Source organism: Notamacropus eugenii, chromosome 5, assembly GCF_028372415.1.
Source record: "Notamacropus eugenii isolate mMacEug1 chromosome 5, mMacEug1.pri_v2, whole genome shotgun sequence".
Lineage (NCBI taxonomy): Eukaryota > Metazoa > Chordata > Mammalia > Diprotodontia > Macropodidae > Notamacropus > Notamacropus eugenii.
In genome coordinates, this window is record NC_092876.1 from 74,730,089 (window position 1) to 74,748,254 (window position 18,166).

Below are 18,166 nucleotides of genomic sequence, written 5' to 3' on the forward strand. Positions count from 1 at the left end.
CCCGGCTACTGCGCAGCCGCCGAGGGGGAGGAGCCCGGAGCCGCCTCTGTCGCCTAGCAACGGCGGCGCGGCTGCGCTACGGCGTCTAGAGAGGAGCCGCAGGCGGCCCGAGAGTCAGGGGCGGCCGCGGGAGCCGGGGTCCCCTCCCACTCTCCCGTCACTTGTTATAAAGACCGTGGGTCGTCTGTTCTCGGACCCAAGCTCGTTTCTCGGCTGCTTTCCTGCCAGGACGGAAGAGAACTGGAAAAGACTCCTCCCTCCATAACATACCTCCGGGATAGGAAGCTCACTATCTCTCCAGGCAGCCCCGGCCTATCCTACTTTTGGATAGCTCTAAATGTTTAGAATCACCTCAAGCCTACGTCCACTACTCCTGGTTCTGCCTTCCGGAACCAAACGGGGCCAGTCGAATCCCTCCTTCACATGACAGCCCTTCGGATATTGGATTTCCCCTCTGAGTCTTCTTTCCTTCAGGCCTAACGTCCCTAGATCAACCGGCCCCTTAACTCTTCTGGACACCGTGCAACTCTAGTTAACAAGGTTCGTGGGAGTGAAAGCAGATGAACCGGGCCAACCCCTTCATTTGACAGAGGAAATGATGGCACAGGGAGGGGAAGGGACTCGTTCAAGGTCCTAAGGGAAGAGCGAGAAGCATGACCCGGACCGAAGAGCCGGGAACCTCGATCGGAAACCATGGCTTTCCCTGGACGCACGTGGAGAGAGAAGCGGACACAGCAGCCCGAGAGCGCCCTCTGCTGCCTTGGGCCCAGCTGCGCATGTCTGCATAGAGCGCGTGCTCACTTGAAGCCCTGCCCATTTAAGCCTTGGATTGGGAGTTGCCCTTCACGTGACGGGAAGTAGGGGCGGGCCGAGGTTTGTAGTTCTCGGCAACCGCTCTCTCCATTTCCTGGCAACGGACGCGCAGGCTGTGGCACTGTGGTACCGGAACCATGAACGAGATCTACCCGCTGGCAGTGCCCAAGGGGCGGAAACTGAAGTGCGAGGTGTGCGATGCCACCGCCGAGCGAGTGTGTGGGGCCTGCACAGTCACCTATTATTGGTGAGGATGCCTGGCCCCCTCCGTGTGCAGGCGGGGAGACTGAGGCACTGGGAGGGTGGGAAAGGAACACCCCGCTACTGCCGAGGCAAGATTTAAGCCCAGATCTTCAGACTCCAAACCTGCTGTGCCAAGGTGCCTTGCCTCTGTCTCCAGCCCTTCCCTCACCCCCACCTCCTGGAGAACCAGGGTCAGCCCCAAAGATAGCGCTTGAAGGTTTACAGAGCCCTTATATATGTTAATTTATTTGACCCTGAAAAGAACCCTGGGAGATAGGAGCTATTGTCCTCATTTTACAGATGGGAGAACTGAGACAGAAATTAAGCGACTTGCCCAAGGTCACACAGCTAGTGTCTGAGGTAGGATTCCAAGTCCTGACGCCAAGTCCCACTGGGGCTGCCCACTGGGCCACCTAGTTGTCAGTGGTAGCCTTTCAAATCCAAGTCCAACTCTTTTTTACCTCACCCACAATTTCCTCTCAAGCTGACTCCTCTCCTAGGACTTGGCAGTCAGAAAAACCTGGTTCTGTTTAGAGCCAGAGATCCTGGGCAAAACACTTGCCTCCCTTTTCTGGGGCTCATTTTCTACACAAATAAATAAATGTGGGTATAGGTGAAGCACATGGAGAGAGAGAGAGAGAGACTTTAGTACTCTACCACTGCACTATTCTCTGTATTCTCTTTTAGAACACATCTCCAGACTATTACAATAGAGTCCTAATTAATCTCCTTCCAGTCTCTCATTTCTCAAAAACACCCTTAATCCACCTGCAAAAATAAACTCCATAAGGCACAAGTATGATGGGGATAATGAAGCAGGACCTCCCATATCATACTAATCATACTTGCCTCCAGCCCCATCTCTAGCTTCTCTTGGAAAGAGGAATTGTGCCCTCCATTCAGTGATGAACAGTTTCACACCTGGTCATACCCTTCACATTCCAGTGATCCTGAACCTCTGTATACCTTTATACAAACACTCATTCCTCATCTCCCCTATTACCTGATTCCTTATTCCTACCCACTCCCACCTGAAACACAAGTCAGTCCTTCTGCTATACTATCTGGAATGCCTGTCTATTCTATATAGACAATATCTTTTCATCCTATATCTTTTTCTTATTCCTTTCATCTATTAGCTGTTACTGAAATCTGGCTTCCCATAACAAAACCTCATTGTCTGCCTTTTTCAGAACTGGTTGTACCTTCACCTCTACACTGGTAGAGGTAGGGGAATTAAAATACTCCTTGCTCCCCATTGCCACTTTGAGGTTCTCCCCCTACCTTTATCAGTCAATAACCTCTCTTCCTTTGAGGATCATGTTCTTGATATCTGCCACTCAATCAAAATCCTGATAGCTGTTGTCTACACCTCCTGCCCCCCCTTACTCTCCTTCCTTCCTCAATGAGTTCTGTACATGGCTCACAATTTTTCTGTCCTCCAGCTCTTATACTAGGAATCTTTAACATAAATATTGACTCTCCAGAAAATACTCTAACCATCCAATTCTTCAGCTTCTCAAAAGCTATTCCTCTACTCTACCTTAGCCACACACCAAGATAGTCACAACCTAAATTTACTACCTCCATGTTCAAGAAAGCCAACCATAACCTACTGGCTTTCTTTGTCTCTATGTTCCCCTATAAAACCCTACTCTTTGTCCTCAGCAGGACCTCCAGTCCCTTGACCTCTCAGTTCTGTCCCAGACCATCTCCCCTGAACTAGTTGCTCTCTCTTAACTATCTTGACTCCTTGGTGACTCACCTCTCCACTGTCCTCCTCTATTGAATCTTAAGTCTTCCTTCATATTGCTGATTATGCCCTGCCAAGCCTCAGCCTTGATTCACTCCCACCATTTACTACCTTTGCTTCTACACACATGCTGCTGAATGAAGGAGGAGGAAGTCACTCAACCATTCTGACTGGGTCTGGGACCTTAACTGTTGCTAGACAATCTTTCTATTTTTCCTTTATCAACTCACAATCTCACTCTGCATAGTAGCTCTTCCAAACCTTTTCAGCCCTCTTCAAACTCCCATGGCTCTTCCTTCCCATCCTCTCTGCTGAGAACCTTGCCTTCTATTTTACAGATCCTTGGACTCGTCATGTTTTCTCACACCCCATTTTCCAGCTATTGCCAAGGCCTGTCAATTTCATTGTTGTAACATCTTTGAAATACACCCCCTTCCCTCCTTGGACACTGCCACCTGGCTGGTATAGGCCTTCATCACCTCATGCCTTGGAAACTGAAAACTGCAATAGCCTTCTAGTGGGTTAGCCTGCCTCAATTTTCTCCCTACTCCAATCCATCCTCCATTCAGCTATCAAAATGATTTCCTAAAACACAAGTGTTATGTCTCTCCTCCCTCTCTCCTCCTTCAATAAATTCCACGACTCCCTATTGCTTCCAGAAACAAATGCAAAATAGTCTGTCTGACATTCAAAACCTTTCATAACTTTTCCCCCTCCTACCTTTCTAGTCTTACACCTTACTCCTGGACACATAATCTTTGATCCAGTGACAACTAGCCTCCTGACTCTTTCAAAAACAAAACACTCGCTCTCTTAGCTCTGGACATTTTCTTTGTCTGTCCCCCATGCCTGGAAAGCTCTTCCTCTGCTCTGACTACTGACCTCCCTAGCTTCCTTTAAATTACAACTAAAATCCCATCTTTTGCAGCAAGGCTTTCTCAACTCCTCTTAATCCTAGTGCCTTCTGTTAATTATTTCCTATTTATTCTCTATGTAGTGTGTTTGTATATTTTCATTTACTTTTTGTCTTCCCCATTAGCTCTAGAGGGTAGGGACCATCTTTTGCCTCTTTTTGTATCCCTACCACTTAGCATAGTGCATAACATACTTGTTCAGTTATTTCCAACTTGTTTGTGACTCCATTTGGGGTTTCCTTGGCAAAGATACTGGAGTTGTTTGCCATTTCCTTCTCCGGCTCATTTGACATATGATAAAACTGAGGTAAACAGGGTGAAATGACTTGACTAGGGTCACACAGTAAATGTCTGAGACCAGATTTGAACTCAGGAAGATGAGTCTTCCTGGCTCCAGGCCCATCATTTTGTTGTGGTTTGGGGTGCTCAGAACCCCAAAATGTCAGAATACAGGGTTCCACCTAGAAAGAATTCAACCACTCAAGCCTTCTTTCAGTCAAAGTAGAAGTTTATTGTAACACTGGCATGGTGGGCAGAGTTCCTAGTGAATCTGCAAATTTGATGAGGATGAGACTGATACTTATTTACAAACAGGGAAAAAGAGTCAGTGAAAAGATCTTGATGGTTTTAAGGAGTGGTAAGTAGCCAGGGGCAGATAATGAAAGGAGTTAGGTGGTCAGAGCACCACAGTGAAAGGGCTGTTAAAAGAATTATTGAGTATCTAGGTGGGCCAGGCTGGACCAGATGCCTTGGGGAAGGCATCAAGGACTAGGCTGTGTGAGAATGGGTTGCTTTCAAAGACATGGTCTTTTCCTTTTAGGGGTCCAGGTCCAATCACTGCATCATCTCCACTTCACCACCTAGCTGCCTCTACATGGCAATATTGATTGATTGATGTCTTTTCCCTTGTTCATAAATGTGCATGCTTAAGCCTCTGACTTAAAATGGAAACTCCTCAAACTGGCATTTAAAGCATTCTATAACCTGGTTCCAGCCTCCCTCTAGAGTTTTATTTCATATTACTCCCTTTCATGCACTCAAGGTGTCTGTCAAAGCTGTCCCTGAACTCAGTACTCCATCTTTCATCTGCATGCCTTCAGTACATGTCTTCCTCACCTCTACTGCATAGAATCTTTAGCTTGCTTTGAGGTGTAACTCAGGTGAGCTCTCCTGGTTGAAACCCCCTACCTGACTCCCCCTGGTTGCTGCTAGCCTTCCCACTCAGATTACCTCTATCTTACACACATCCGTGTCAAATCTCCTAAGTGACTGTTTACTCCTTGAGGATAGGACTTGTTTTAGTTTTGTCTTTGTCTTAGCATCTGGCACAGTGCCTTGTACATAATAAACATTTAATAAAAGTTCCTTGAGTTAAGTTGAATAACCTACCACTGTTTGGGTCCAATCATTCACTTAGTTTCTAATCAACTTAAATGTTGTATCATCTAGCCCAGTGGTATCAAATACAAACAGAAATGGAGGACACAAATCCACACGTAAGGATCCCTACCATCACAGTGACTTACTTTTAAAACGTAATATTATCTGTTATATTGCTATTTATTTTGTTAAATATTTCCCAATTACATTTTAATGTAGTTCATTCACACTCAGGAATGTTTCTGGGGGCAGGGCCCACAATTGTATATTTAATACCTGATCTAGAGGTACACAGATGACAGCTCCATATAGTTGGGCTGAATGAACTTCAGTGGAGAAGATTTTGCTGAATGAGGGAGAGCATGGAATTTAGAATGGGAAGCAAGAAGTATAGCAGGCAACTCTTTTTCCTGGTCCTGTGAAGGAGGGAGAGGTTGGGGGATAAGCATTTGTATCACATACCTACTATGTACGAGGTACTCTACAAATAGAGTCTCATTTGATGCTCACAACAACCTTACAAGTTAGGTGCCATATTATTATCCCCACCTTACAGCTGAGGAAACTGAGGCAGACAGGTTAACTTGCTTCAACAGCTATTAAGTGTCTGAAGCCAGATTTGAATCCAAATCTTCTTGAGGCCTATCACTCTATCCACTATACCACCAGGTTGTCTAGGAGAGTTTCACACATTGTGACAATTTGATGAGATAAATTTGTAAAGACAATATTCATGATTCAGAAGCAGTGAGAGAAAAGAAGCAGCCAACATTGGAAAAGGACATAGGAGACATGCCACAGGGTAAGCCTATTCTCAATTAGTGTTGGGATCCATGTAGCCTTAGAATGAGAGAATCCCATTGTAAATACTGTTTCTGCCATTTATTCTATGACCCTGGGCAAGTCCTTTAATCTCTCTGGGCCTCATTATCTCATTTGTTCAATGAGAGGGTGATGATAACCTCCAAGGACCCCTCTGATATGGAAGGATTATGAGAATTATTTGAGTATTGAAGGGACAGTGGACAGAAGTGAAATGGGGAGAAGTAAAAGAGAATTCTAAACTAAGGTCAACTAGAAGTGAGTTATCTGCAATTCTTTGTTCTGCCATTAAAAAAAGATGAACTCATTTCAACTTTAAACAACTCTATAACCTCAAAACCCAAAGCAACAAAACCCACTGCTTTTCAAATACAGGATAACAGTACAAAAGATCTGAGTGGTAATTTGGGATAGGGGGAGGAGGTGAAGGATGTAGCAGTGCTTTGGCACAGTTAGCTGCTTCCATCCTGCTTTCCAACTCCAAAGATCCAAAATTGTGTTGGCTTAGTTTCTTTCTTTATGACGCAGACCACAGCCTCCCAAATGCTCACAGACTGTGTTCTAGGGCTTGAGGCACCTTGGTTCCACGCTTAGCATGGCTGGTCCTCAGGCCATAGGCATAAAATGTTTTGCCAGATGTGGATCAGAAGTCTTCATGACTCATTGCCAGAACTTTTGTTCTTTGGGCATAGCCCTGGAGAATTCATGGTGCCCTCCATACTATAATGAGGCACCAAAGCATGTTTTTCATAGAGGATCTTGTCCTTTCCAAGTTAAATACACCAAGTTAAATTCAATTTGGTAATTCGTTGTGGAGAGGCAGTATCTAGAACTGATGCTTCTATGTGCCCCTCCCTCTTTCTCCATGCCACCTCCACCATCTGAATCATGGCATCATGGAGGCTTTCTTCATAGCAATGTTATTGAACTTAAACACGTTGGGCATTGGGAAAGAGGGGAGAGAGTGGCCAGCAGGGGGCAGTGTAAGGTTTCCCATGTTACAAAATTATAGCATTTTCGATCTGGAGGAGACCTTCGCAATCATCTTGTTCCCCAAATGCCCTCATTTTACAGAAGAGGACTCTGAGCCTCAGAAGGGATGCATACAGCCTGATTAGAACGTAGGGCTCCCAGGTCACCTGGCAACTCTGAGACGGCCAAGAGGTAGTGGACGGCATGCCTCCTGTGCAGTCAGGCCAGCCTCAGCTTGCTCATCTGTAAAATGTGGACAAATGCCTAAAGTCCCTGCTTTACAAGGATTGGTGCAGGGCATAAATGAAATAATGTATGGAAAGCTTCTTGTTACCTTGAAAATGCTGTTTTAGTACTAGCTATTATTAGACAGTCCTCAAACCATCTGTGCCTAAGACCACTTCTGCCCCAAGCATCCTTCAGGTCCCATGCCAATAAACAAAGAACAAATAAGCGATTCTTAGACAGAATTTTTAAAAAAATGAGTCCTTATGGTAATTGAAAATTTTATAGCTTTTACAGCTCTCACCTCCTTGGAGACTTACAAGTAGTTAATGCAACAAATCTTATTATCCCCAATTTTCCAGATGAAGAAACTGAAACTCAGAGTTGAAAGGACTTGGCTGCCATCACAAAAATGTGTTCTAAGTCTACTGTGTGTCCTGCTACAAGATGGCTCCCTCCTAGCACCAAAGAAAAGAGAATTTAAAGATTTAGTCTGTTGGCCAGCTAGACTAGACCCTGACTAGAGAGGCTAGCTGTGGGCTAAAGCATGGACACGGGAGTTGTCTCAAGACCTCCAGATTTCAGAGGGTTTGCCATTTCATTACAAATTGCTAGTAAATAATGCCTCTTTCTTGGAAATGACTCTTTGTCTCTGTGCCCTGGCAGGGCCTTACTTGTTCTTAGGATGCTCCAGCCTTTTGTCAAGAAATGATGTTCTGTGACTGGTACAGAAGGGCAGTGGGCTCCAACCTGCTGCTTTGGCCATCCTGTATGTCTGGTTTGCTTGAGGCTCAAGCCATGCCTTGTCGAGTCAGCCTGTGGGCCCTGTCCTGTCATGTGCCTACCAGGTAACAAAGCTGTGTGTGTTCAACGACTAGAAGGTAGCAGTGAAGGATGAAGTTTGTTTTTTCTCTTCCTCTTCAGTGGTGTTGCGCATCAGAGAGCTGATTGGGCCAGCATTCATGAAAAAATATGCCAGCTCCTGATCCCCTTGCGCACAACTATGCCCTTTTACAATTCAGAAGAAGAGCGGAGGCATGGTCGGGAGCAGCTGCTACAGAGGCAGGTGTGTGTGTGTGTGTGTGTCCTTAGCTCTCTGAAGGGTCAATGCCCCAGAGGATAGGGGCTAACAGCCCTACCTACCTTGAGAGATCCCTGAGTTCTAGCACAGGATGGTAAAGGCCTTTACAATGAGGATACTTTATCAAGATAAGATTAAATGAAACCCACGGTGTCTTGTTAAGAAGAAGATACAGAAGTATGTGATCCATTTTAGAAAGGTTCCCATCTTTTTTCTTTTCTTTTTCTCTCTCTCTTTTTTTTAAAACCAGAACTGTGATTTCACACATGTAGGGAATTCCAGAAACTCAGATTAGAAACTGCTCAGAAAAAAGTTATCTTAGAAAGTTGCCTGGGGCAGCAAGAAATTAAAGTGTTACTCAGCCAATATGTGGCACGTTGATCTTCTGACTGATGCCAGCTTTATTACACCACACTGCCTCTCTCAAGAAAAGATTAAATAGTGTTCTCCAAAAGTCAAAGAAGTATGTAATTTTTGTAAAGATTTTCATCTATAATGGTTAAATTGTTAATGTTCATTAATCCATAATGGTTAAGTTGTTTTAAGTTCTTGGCATTTGTCTGACCAAGCCTTCAACTATCCAGAAAATTCATTTACCTGAAACTATTATCTGAACCAGGATCCCAGGCTTTTAGGGGTTTTACTCTGCCCAGAACAAGTCTGCCTCAGGTCTTTACTTGATTGCAACAAAAGGTTCTCTCTGTTTCTCTGAGATGTTTTATTTATTTCTTCTACAGAAACATTTAATTGAGCTATGTTACAAAGTAGCTCAGAAATATCTCTTTGAAGGAAAACATGAAGAATCTGTCCCTGCAGCTTTACATTCACTACGTTTCCGCATTAATGTATATGGCCTTAATTCAGTCGAGTTGGTGCCTGCTTACCTGCTGTTATCTGAGGCTAGTATTGGTAAGTGCTCAAGATTTAAAGTCAGACTTGAAGTCTAAGCATGAAAGTTATGACTAGTATGTCATTGTCTATATCCACAAGAAGAATGTTATTGGTTCAGACCAATGGTACTTCCAGACTAGGATTCCATCTCTAACAGCAGTACCAAGGTACCTTTTGGGAGAAGGAATGGTTTCTGGGTGTGGTCATTCTTCCCAAACAGTCCATGAGGGGCCTTCGTCACCATGGCAGCATCTGTTATGGTACAGGTCATAGCTGAGTACTAGGAATCACAGGGTTCGTTGCACCAGATAGGAAACAAAATTCAGGAAACAGACAACATGTAGGACCAGACAGGCTAGTTGTAATTACCATTCAACCCTCTTGTCATAGTTGCATAAGTCTCTTACTATATTTCTGAAATAGTGTCAAGACAAACAATTCCTGAGAGCAGCCACTGTGTGACACTACCTGGGTCTCAGTTTTCTTTTTCTGTAAAATAAGGAGGCTGGACAAGAGGATGCCTAGGGTTCCTTTCAGCTCTAATGTTAGGATTCTATGTCAGTGACCCTGACAAATAAATCAGAATGATTATAAACATTAGTACCTTAAAGTAATACAACCCCATATTGATCCAGTATTTTTTCCTACTTGCACAGAACATGTTTATCATTAGTGGAATAGCATTTATTCACATGCATACAATGCTTTATAATTTACAAAATATTTTCATGCTCTTGATCTCATTTGATCCTCAAAAACATCCCCTATAAATAACTATGTGAATCTTAAATTCTGGTTATTTATTCCTTTACATGACTTTTTAAATGGATATTTTTTTCCATATCTGTCCTACCTGTCTAATTAGACTGAAAGCCTTTTGCAGTTCGGAATGAATCGTCTTTTAAGTCCTCCTATAGCACGCAGTACCCATTTCTGCATAGGGGATATTCAGTGAATCTTTTTAACTGATTTGCTTCACTTTTTTTCCCACCAGGAAGAACAATCTTTGTACTGGAAAAGACAAAATAAAAATGGCTAATGGGGAATTGATAGCCATTATAAATATGTTCAGGTCTCCAGGCCCAGGTGAATTGTCTTCAGGTATAAAAAAGAGGCAGATGCCCTTGTTGGGATCCACCATGAGGAATACTGAAAGATCATGGAAAACAGGGCCTAAGGAAGGGAAATGTTCAAATCTACATAAAAAAGAGAATGGAGTTTGAACATTACAAACCTATGATCTTAATTTTGATTCCTGATAGAATTCTAGGGCTTATCACTAAAGAATGGGTAATGAACATCTAGAAAAGAAAGGTGGTGATAACAAAGAAGCAGTAGAACTTTCTCAAGAATAGCCATACCAGACTAACCTTAATAGTATGGCATAGTAGATGGAGATCTGGGGTTGGAGCCAGGAAGAGGAGGTGGAAATCTTGCCTCTGATGCTTTGGAGCTGTGTGACTGATGGGGATGGGATACTTTAGTCTCTCTGAGCCTCAGTTTCTCCATCTGTAAAATGAGGGTATTAATATCTGTAGTAGCCGCCTCACAGGGCTATTGTGAGGCTTCAGTGAACTAATTGATGTGAAATGGCTGGCAAAATTTAAAGTAATACATTAATGCCTATTTTCAGAATAGTTTCCTTTTTTTCTCACATGGCTGCTAGAATGGTAGAAAAGAGGAAGGATATAGATTTTAGTCCAGTATTTAGCAGTCTCCTGCTATACTTGTGGAAAAGATGAAGAGATGGGAGCTCAATAAGAGTGTAATTAGGTGGATAGGGAAATGGTTGAATGGACAAACCAAAAGAATAGTCATTAATAGTTTGATTGGGAAGTCTCCAGTGAGATGCCACAGGGATCTGTGCTTAGTTTTCTGCTGTTTCTGAGCAACGACTTGGTTGAAGATATAAATGACTTGTTTATCAGATTTGTAAGTGATGCAAAACTAGGTGCCAACATGCTGGATGAGAGAGTGAGGATCCAAAAAGATCTTGAAAGGATACATCTTACTGGGACAAATAAAGTGTTAGATTTGGGTTCATTAATATCACAAGATGAGGGAAGGGTGGCCAGACAGCTGCTAGTATGAAGAAGCCCTGGGAAATTGTGGGGGGTGGATTAGGGGGAAACCACTGCAAGCTTAATAGGAATCAAGAGAGTGATAACAGAAAAACAAAGAACCTTGGGCTATGTCAGAAGAGGCAGAGCAGTCACAGGCAAAAATCCCTCTCATTCTGCTCTAGCCAGACTATACCTAGAATGTCATTTCATGTTATAGGTATCCCATTTTAGGAAAGACAGTCTTAAGGGCACCGGGCAGTATGCCAAGGAAGACAGCCAAGATAGAGAAGAGCCATGAGGGTCAGCAGAGGGAATCCAGGATGTTTCGTCTGGAGGAGCCATGGGAGAGGGAGCATGTGATTACTGTCTTTAAGAACTTGAAGGGTTGTCAATAGATTTGTTCTACTTTGCTCTAGAGCTATTTTCCCCTCTAAGTCTTAGTTTCCTCATCTGTAAAATGGGAACAGTGCTATCAGTCACACGAGCCCTCGTCTATCTGCTGTGAGAATCAAGTGACATGATGCCTGTGAGGGGGCTTTAACCTGCTCAAGTGCTGAACACACAAATGTTTTTCTGAAATGAACGTTGTCTATACTGGGGTATAGAAGAATGCTGACAGGAATGGCACTTTTGAAGTAAAATCCAGAGATACTTTATCATCAGAAATGCAAGATAGCAGAATTGATCTAGGTCTGGAAGCAGTATTTTGAGTCATCCAAGAGTTCCAGAAAGGGTTTCTTTGCCTTTGTTAACTAAAAAATAGATAGCTACATAGCAGAGGTTTGGGCCTCTTCCTCTGTATCACCTTGAGCAATTCAGGGGCCATTCAGGCATGGCTTACATTGAGGCCTGGATGGCCAACCATTCCCATTTTCTGAATTACATTGAATCCTCCTCTATTGAGATTTGTCTTGTCTTTCACATTTCATTTAACAATAGAACATCAAAGCTGGAAAGAACTATAGAGACTAACCTAGCCCAACTGTCACATTTTATAGATAGGGAAACTAAAGTCTGCAAAGGAGAAAGAAACACCATGAGTTGATGGCAAAGCCAGAGCTAAAGTCTAGATGTTCTAACTCTCCATGTGTTTTGTACATGGCATTATAATGCCTGCCATGGACCAGCTACCTCTTCTTTATTAAGAGGGCAAAGTTACATAGAAGTGAATATGATTTACTAACCAAGGCTCATAGACATGTGGATTCACCATAAAGGGATATATTTCATAAATACATTGGCCGGCAAGTTTACCATGACCTTCTTTTCCTTGTGTCAGGTCTTGGCCACATTGTCCAAGCAGAAGAATACCTCTCCCAAGCCCAGTGGACTGTTCTCAAGTCAACTGATTGCAATGATGAAATTCATTCTCTCCTACATCGGAACCTGGGGCTCCTCTATACAGCTAAAGAAAAGTATGAAGATGCACGCTATCATTTGGCCAATGATGTGAGTAGGCCAAGCTATAGAGCTATACATAGTCAAGAGACTTAAAGAATGTCAGAGCTAGAGGGAACCCTATCTATCATCTAATTCAATCCCCTTGTTTTATAGTTAACTACCCTTAGGCCCAGATTGGGGAAAATAACCCACCCTAGGTCATACACACAAAGCTGCAGAACAGAACTTGGGTCTCTTCATTCCCAACCTGGTGCTCTTTGAAGGACCAGAGTTCAGTAGGGAACATAGTCCTCATGCCAAGATATAGGGTACAATTCTGGGCTCATTACTTTATTCAGAATTGCCTCCAGGACAGAGGATCCTTCTAGTGGCTGCTGGCCTTGTATTAGAAGTCATAAGAAGAGATCTGGATAGAAGGGAAATTATTGCCCTTTCACGATGGATTCACTGAGTGGAAAGGCAGCATGGTATAGTGGGTAGGGCCTGGAGTTAGAGGTAGGAAGATCTGGATTCAAATTCTGCCTTAGCCACTTACTAGCTGTATGATCTTGGGCAAATCACCTAAGCTTTTTGTGCCTCAGTTTCCTATAGGATGAGGGGGGTTGGGCTAAGTGATATCTAAGGACCTTTGTAATTCTAAATCTATATAGGTTCCTGTGATCTCAGACAAGTCACACAGTGAAACTTCTGGGGTTCAGTTGCCTTTCTGTTAAATGGGAGAAAATATTTTATCTGCATAAAGGCAGTGTCATTCAGAACTATAGATTACATATCAAAAGACCTGACTGTGAATCCTAGCTCTGAGATTTACTAGTTATATGACCTTAACCGGTTAAATTAACCTCTCTGACTCTCAGTTTCCTCATCTGTAAAATGAAGATAACAGATCCTGTCCTTCCTATTGCACAGGATTGTATTTAAGAAAGTGTTTTGCAAACTCTATAGATGTGTTAGTTGTTATCATATCTTGAAATATTATCTCTATTGTATTTAGGAATCTAATAAATGAACAAATAGCTATCATTAGGAGCCTCAGTTCTAACCTGTTCAGTTTTCTTCTTCTTTTCTCCAAATCTCAGCCCTCTCTCTACCATCTTCCCAACAGGAAAAGCCAATATGTTATTCAGCTGTCCCACACATCCTGCAGCTTGCTGCCAGAAATCCCTTGGTGGGGTGCAGGTTGTGTGGGCCTGCTAGACAGTAAGAAGAATGGTTAATGAATTGGGGGTCAGGAGAGGCTTGAATTTGAATTTTGCTTTTACCATTTGCTCTGTGAACATGTGCAAACACCGTCCCTGAGGTTTAGTTTCCTTATCTATAAAATGGAAATAATAATACTTGTAGTAAGTGATATCTACCTAGTGAATGTCAAAAAGATAATGTCAGTAAAAGTATAAATTTTATAAGCATTGCAAAAATAATAGCTATTGTTATTATTATTATTTCCTGACCATGAATGACTCTTCTGCTCCAGTCCCCCAACCCAATGTAGAGACCTCTTCCCAAGCCTGGGGGAAGGCACTTTGATAGCTGCCAGGGCTCAACCCCACAAGGTAAGGTCAGGTCGGGTCAGTAGACTAACAACTATGATTTGGTCTAGGGTCCAACCTCCCTAGGAGAGAGAGTCTACAGGTCATATTCCCCCACTTTGACGTCACAGTTACTTTCCTTGGGTGTGTCCAGGGCTCATCTCTTGAGTTCCTCACCTGTGCTCTAGGCTTTTACGATGGTACAGGGAAGTAGCTGAAATTGTTCAGCTGCAGTTTGGTCACTGGGCATTTCTATAGCACTCTCTTCTCTCTGGGGAAGGAACCCCTTCAGTTTTTTAGATACTTTCCGAGTTTTCCCTCAAAATGTATGAATTGGGCCACTATTACAAATCAGATCTCATTGTCCTCTTCCTCCTCTAATATCCTAGAATGTTGTCTCATTGTAACCTCAGTCACCCCTCCCTACAATGACAAACCTTCTCCAAAGGCCAGTCCGCTTTCTCTAAACTTTTTCTGCCCCTTTGCCCTCATTTGATCTGTGTGCCTCCTCTAGAATGTCATGTCTACAGGCTCAACAAAACTATCTTCCAAAACACTTTTGTATTCATATGCTTTTCCTTGCCAAACCTCTGCTGATCAGCATTGTGACATTCTGGAAGTGGGGATATTCCATAAGACCTTTCTCTAACATTTTCATAATCTACAGCTAATAAAAGTGATCACAATAACTGACAGGTCTGTAGCACTTTGAAGTTTACAAAGCGCCATCTGCACACCAACCCCACGAGGTAGAGAACGGAAGGCTCAGAGAGTGGCAGCATCCTGTGCATGGTCCCACAGCCGTCAAGCATCAGAACCGGGTCTCCGGAACCCCTGACCTCACACTCAGTGTTTTTCCCCTTGCATCCTTGTCCAAGCACTGGCCCAGAGGTCCCATGCCATGTGGTCAGTCAAGAGCTACCATGCCAACCTTTAACCTGTAGCAGCAGCCCCTCCTGGGAGCTCCTTCTCCAACTAACTGATTCACCTGCCCTCTACACTGCAGAATGCTGGCAGACTGGTAGGACCCCTGGCAAACATCCTTGCCCAGATCCAGGGACCTATATATTTAGCCAAGAATAGGACTCAGAGGCTTCCACAGCAGGGAGAGAACAATATCAAACCCCTGGGAGAGGAAAAGGCAGCAGAAGGGGAAGACAGAACTGTAGCAAAGGACGGCTGTCCATGATATAACTCTCAAAGGGAACCTGGTTGCCAGAAAATGTCCTGTGTTTTGTTTATAATGTTAGTTGCTGAGGAGGCTATCTTTTTATAGCTCCCTAGCTGCTGATCTCTTACCTGCCTAGTAGACACACCTGTGTGCCTGGTTGCCATCTCCACTGTGTTCTAGGCTCTCAGTAGGGAAAGGAGGAAGGGCAGCTGACAGCCTCCCTCCCCTACCGTTTCCCCATCTATAATACAAAGCTTATTTTTTGACTAACTGTATTATACCTATTTATAAAGTGTTCTCTCTGTGTTCTCTCTGAAGCCAGCACTCCTCCAGCAGTCCCTCCATGGCAGTTTGATGTTTGGCTAAGTTATCCCATAAATCCTCTCTAAAGGATGCTCTCAGGTCTGTTCTGAGGCTCTCCATTTCTCATCTCTCATTCTGGCTTCCCGCTCAGCCCACCTCCTTTTCTAGTCACATGAGTCCTTTTCCACCACTTTCTGGCCACAGTGACACATGATACTGTAAGCTATGGTTTCCTCATTGTTTTCTGTGACTTGTGTCTTCCGTTAGATTCACTCAAAGCAAAGACTGTGTCTTAAAGGACTTTTTAATGTGTGTGCTCCTAGAGCAACTTGCTTAGGTCCAGGAAATCATGAAAGACTTTGATTCACTTTGTCACTGGGTGAAGATGTTAGCAGCCAAAGGCTTCACTAACTCCTTTGATGCCCTGCCAAATTGCTGTCTATCCTCCCTTCTTCAGATTTATTTTGCCAGCTGTATCTATGGATCAGAAGATATCAGAACCTCAGGAGCATACTTCCTCATGGCCAATGTTTTCTTTCACCAGAAGAAGATGGATATAGCAGACTCGCTATACACAAAGGTGAGTGGGCCCTGATGAGCCTGATCCACCATCATCCATTTGCATTCATTTCATTTGGATCAGTTGGCCAGTAAGCATTTATTAAGTACCTACTATGAGCCAGGCCTTAGTACCTACTAAGGGCTGGGGATACAAAGAAAAGCAAAAGATAGTCCTTACCCTCTGAGAGCTCACTGTCTAATGGAGGAGACAGCATTCAAGCATATATGTATAAATAAGCTATTTACAGGAAAACAGGGAAGGGAAGGCATTAGAATTAAGGGGGGTTGGGAAAGGCTTCCTATAGAAGATGGAACTTTAGTTGGGACTTAAAGGAAGCCAGGAGAGTTGGTGGGCAGAACTGAGGAGGGAGAAGAGCACCCTGGGCATGGGGGACAGGCAGAGGAGATGCCCAGAATGAGAGATTGTGCATCCGGTTTGAGGAATAGCAGGAGCTATATCACTGGGTCCAAGATCACAGGCTGGGAGGTGCTAAGACCTAAGAGTAGAAAGCTCACTTTTCTCTTATCATGTTCATATCTCGAGACTCCACTGCTGTTCTTCTCAGTGTCCACTCACCCAAGTTAGATCTATCTCGGGTGCATGGGAGGCACTTGATGCCTTCTTGACCGATTAGCATGAAACCCAGCCAAATGCAATGGTGCATGTCCTGTCACATTCTTAAGAGCAAGATAATTAAGCCACGTTGGATTCCACTATTTGGAGGAAGATAGGAATTTGGGGGTTAGTTAATTGCAGATAGTGGGCAGATGTGTGGCACAGTGGATAAAGTGCCGGGCCTGGAGTCAGAGAGACATCTTTCAGAGTTCAAATTCAGCCTCAGACATTAGCTGTGTGACCCTGAGCAAGTCATTTAACCCTGTTTGCCTTCTCCTCATCTATAAAATGAACTGGAGAAGGAAATGGCAAATCACTCCAGTATCTTTGTCAAGAGAACCCCAAATGGGGTCACAAAGTTGGATATGACTGAAAAACGAGTGAACAACAGAATTGCTGATAGAAACTATTAAGAATAAAGAAAAATAGAAAGGGCTCAAATTTCCTTCTCTTTCTTTGAATACAAGATATTTTATATATTGAAATGTTACATTTGAGATATTATAATAATTTTAAAAATAATATATTAAAATACAGATAATGTTAATTATAATAATATCACTTACCTGGAGGTTAGTCATCCAGAAATCTCAACTGTTTTCTACTATCTATGAACCTCTTTAATTCCTTACATTAGATTATAAGTGCATTGAGGCCAGGAACCATGTCATTTATCTAACCTCCTAGGACCAAACAAACTATAGTTACTTGATAAATGTTTGCTGAATGAATTAATGTTAACTCAGAAGTAAGATCAAAAAGACCTATAGTTTGTCAAAATAAACGTCACAGAGTACCACACTTTCTATATGTTAAATAAAACTCATACACTTAGAAGAATGTCCCTTAGGCCCTCATTCAGAATTTACTGACTCATAGTTTATCTGTGGATCTAATAAGATGAGTTATTTTGTCTCTTGATCGAAGTAAATGCAACACATTTAGAAAAGAGAATGCCTTCTGTAGGCATGTAGAAAAAGAAGGGACAGCATTAAGGAGATTATTATTTTAAAAAACTGATAAGAGTTCACAAAGCACAGAAATCTGGGCTCAGTATATTGGTCAACAGTGGTATGCTCCTCTATGGTGCCTGAGAGAATGACTGTATTAAAGCACAGGATAATGAAGAGTATTTATTAATTTAATTCTACTCATTCAAATAAATAATAATTGCTGAAACATTTCACATATATTACCTTATTTGATCCTCAAAACAACCATGGCAGATAGCTCCTGCAGATATCATTATCCACCTCTTTCAGATGAGGAAACTGAGACGCAGAGAGGTTTTGTGACTTGCTCATGGCTGCACATTTTTTTTGGGTGAGGCAGTTGGGGGTTAGTTAAGTGACTTGCCCAGGGTCACACAGCTAGTAAATGTCAAGTGTCTGAGGCCAGATTTGAACTGACTCCAGGTTCTCCTAACTT

General features: G+C 43.1%; 1 protein-coding gene across 2 annotated transcripts in view; it reads left to right on the forward strand.

The window, feature by feature from the left end:
- Positions 1–94: 94 nt before the first annotated feature.
- ZMYND12 (zinc finger MYND-type containing 12) overlaps positions 95–18,166 on the forward strand; it is a 28,771-nt gene continuing 10,699 nt past the window's right edge. The window contains exons 1-6 of one of the 2 annotated variants that reach the window (XM_072609738.1): positions 966–1,060; positions 7,789–7,970; positions 8,047–8,188; positions 8,941–9,112; positions 12,437–12,606; positions 16,019–16,141. In XM_072609738.1, coding sequence (XP_072465839.1) covers positions 7,831–7,970; positions 8,047–8,188; positions 8,941–9,112; positions 12,437–12,606; positions 16,019–16,141 — 747 coding nt within the window. In that variant the 5' untranslated portion in view covers positions 966–1,060; positions 7,789–7,830. Of the gene's footprint in view, positions 1,061–7,788; positions 7,971–8,046; positions 8,189–8,940; positions 9,113–12,436; positions 12,607–16,018; positions 16,142–18,166 lie in introns of both variants that reach the window. The other variant, XM_072609739.1, reaches the window with a different exon arrangement.